Below are 1,554 nucleotides of genomic sequence, written 5' to 3' on the forward strand. Positions count from 1 at the left end.
TTACAGCACTGGGGAACATAGAAACTTTGTTTTTCCTCCTACAGACTATATTAAAAGAAAAAATTCATCTTTTTCCCTTTAAAAAAAAAGCTCCAGGGAACCGTGGGTTGCCGACCCCCGTTCTATCCTGTTCCAACCGTTTCCACTTTTCCATCATCCTCTCCTTCTGCTGCTCCTCCATCCAGGGTTTATACAGGAAGGAGGAACTCTAATGCTTTTTAATGCTCTTAGAAATAATATAAGCCGCTAAATGGGTCCATTTGGGAGAAATGAAGGAGTTTATTTTTACTAACAGAACCGCAGGAAGTTCATTCTGGATCCTTGGATCCATTAAACAGAGGAAACAATCGGGACCGGACTCTGGATCCATTCATGGTTCTGCTCCAGCATCACTCCATCTCTTTAAAATAAGAGTATCTGCTCTAGTTTAACAGTGGTGCCCTCTAGTGGACGGTGATAACATTCCTTTCAAGTAAACATTATCAATCATGTGGATGAAATGTTCATCTGCAAAGATTTTTTCTGATTAAGTCGTTTTCAAAAGTTTAATTTCTTGATAACAATTTAAAAAAAATTCCATTTACAAATGTTTTTTTTTTTAACCAACAATAATGGAACAGAATTCACTCCATACAGAGGCAGCTTTAGATAGACGAGGGAAAAGGAACCAACAGTAAATCAAGTTGAAGGATGAATCCCAATTGTTCAAAAAGATTTTTATCAAACTTAAATAGAAGCAGACTAAATAGATCTGTTCCTATGGATTGATTTTGATCTAGATTTTGCTCACTATCGGGGGTCAAAGCCGACATGAATGAATCGGTGCCTCTGTAATCCAGCAGCTGATGCTGGATTAAAGCAGAATAAAATAAAATGATCCGTACCCGTTATGTATTTGGTGTGTTCTTCGCTAAGAGCAGCTTCTGCTGGTCGGACCGCCAAGTCGCGTCTCATTTTCTCCTCATGCTTGTCCGAAGAAGGTCCGTTTAAACGCATTCCTGTCAAACCACATGAAATAAACAGCTTCGTTAATGGAAACCTGGAGGCTTCATTAGAAAGCATTTAAAATACAGTCAATGCCCCTTCAAATCTATTTTTTCTGTTGATTTAAGCAGATAGGTAGAACAATTTGGAATGAAAACTATGATTTACATTAAAAGTTAGAACTAAAAAAAGCTAAATCTCTAATGATCTTATTTTAAGGGCTTAAATTATCATTCCACTGGCAGATTAGAGCATTTAGCTGAAGTCAGATAAGTGTTTGCAGGGTTTAGGCATAAAAACAAGAAACCTGAAATCTTCCTTTTCTTTCCATCTGATGTAACAGAATATAAAGTCGTAGGGAAGCGGCCGTTCAAACCGTCGCATTTCCGGATTCTCCCGATCGGAGCCCGACTTTACACGAGTGAATAAAGTGAATGTGATTGGTCGATTATCAAGGGGGCGGGATTGTTGTGGTGAAAGGTTTACAAGCAGGTTTGTGGGAAGCATCTTGCTAACCAGTTAGCATCTTAGTGCTAGCAGGTTCCCAATGGGAAATTCCATTGGGACCAA

At 38.8% G+C, this 1,554-nt stretch overlaps 1 protein-coding gene across 1 annotated transcript in view; it reads right to left on the reverse strand.

Annotated features, from left to right (window-relative positions):
• LOC107098135 (sentrin-specific protease 3-like) overlaps positions 1-1,554 on the reverse strand; it is a 39,467-nt gene that overhangs the window by 25,930 nt on the left and 11,983 nt on the right. The window contains exon 4 of the mRNA XM_015395620.1: positions 885-1,023. Coding sequence (XP_015251106.1) covers positions 885-1,023 — 139 coding nt within the window. The remainder of the gene's footprint in view (positions 1-884; positions 1,024-1,554) is intronic.

Source organism: Cyprinodon variegatus, unplaced genomic scaffold (assembly GCF_000732505.1).
Source record: "Cyprinodon variegatus isolate N-32 unplaced genomic scaffold, C_variegatus-1.0 Scaffold750, whole genome shotgun sequence".
Taxonomy (NCBI): domain Eukaryota; kingdom Metazoa; phylum Chordata; class Actinopteri; order Cyprinodontiformes; family Cyprinodontidae; genus Cyprinodon; species Cyprinodon variegatus.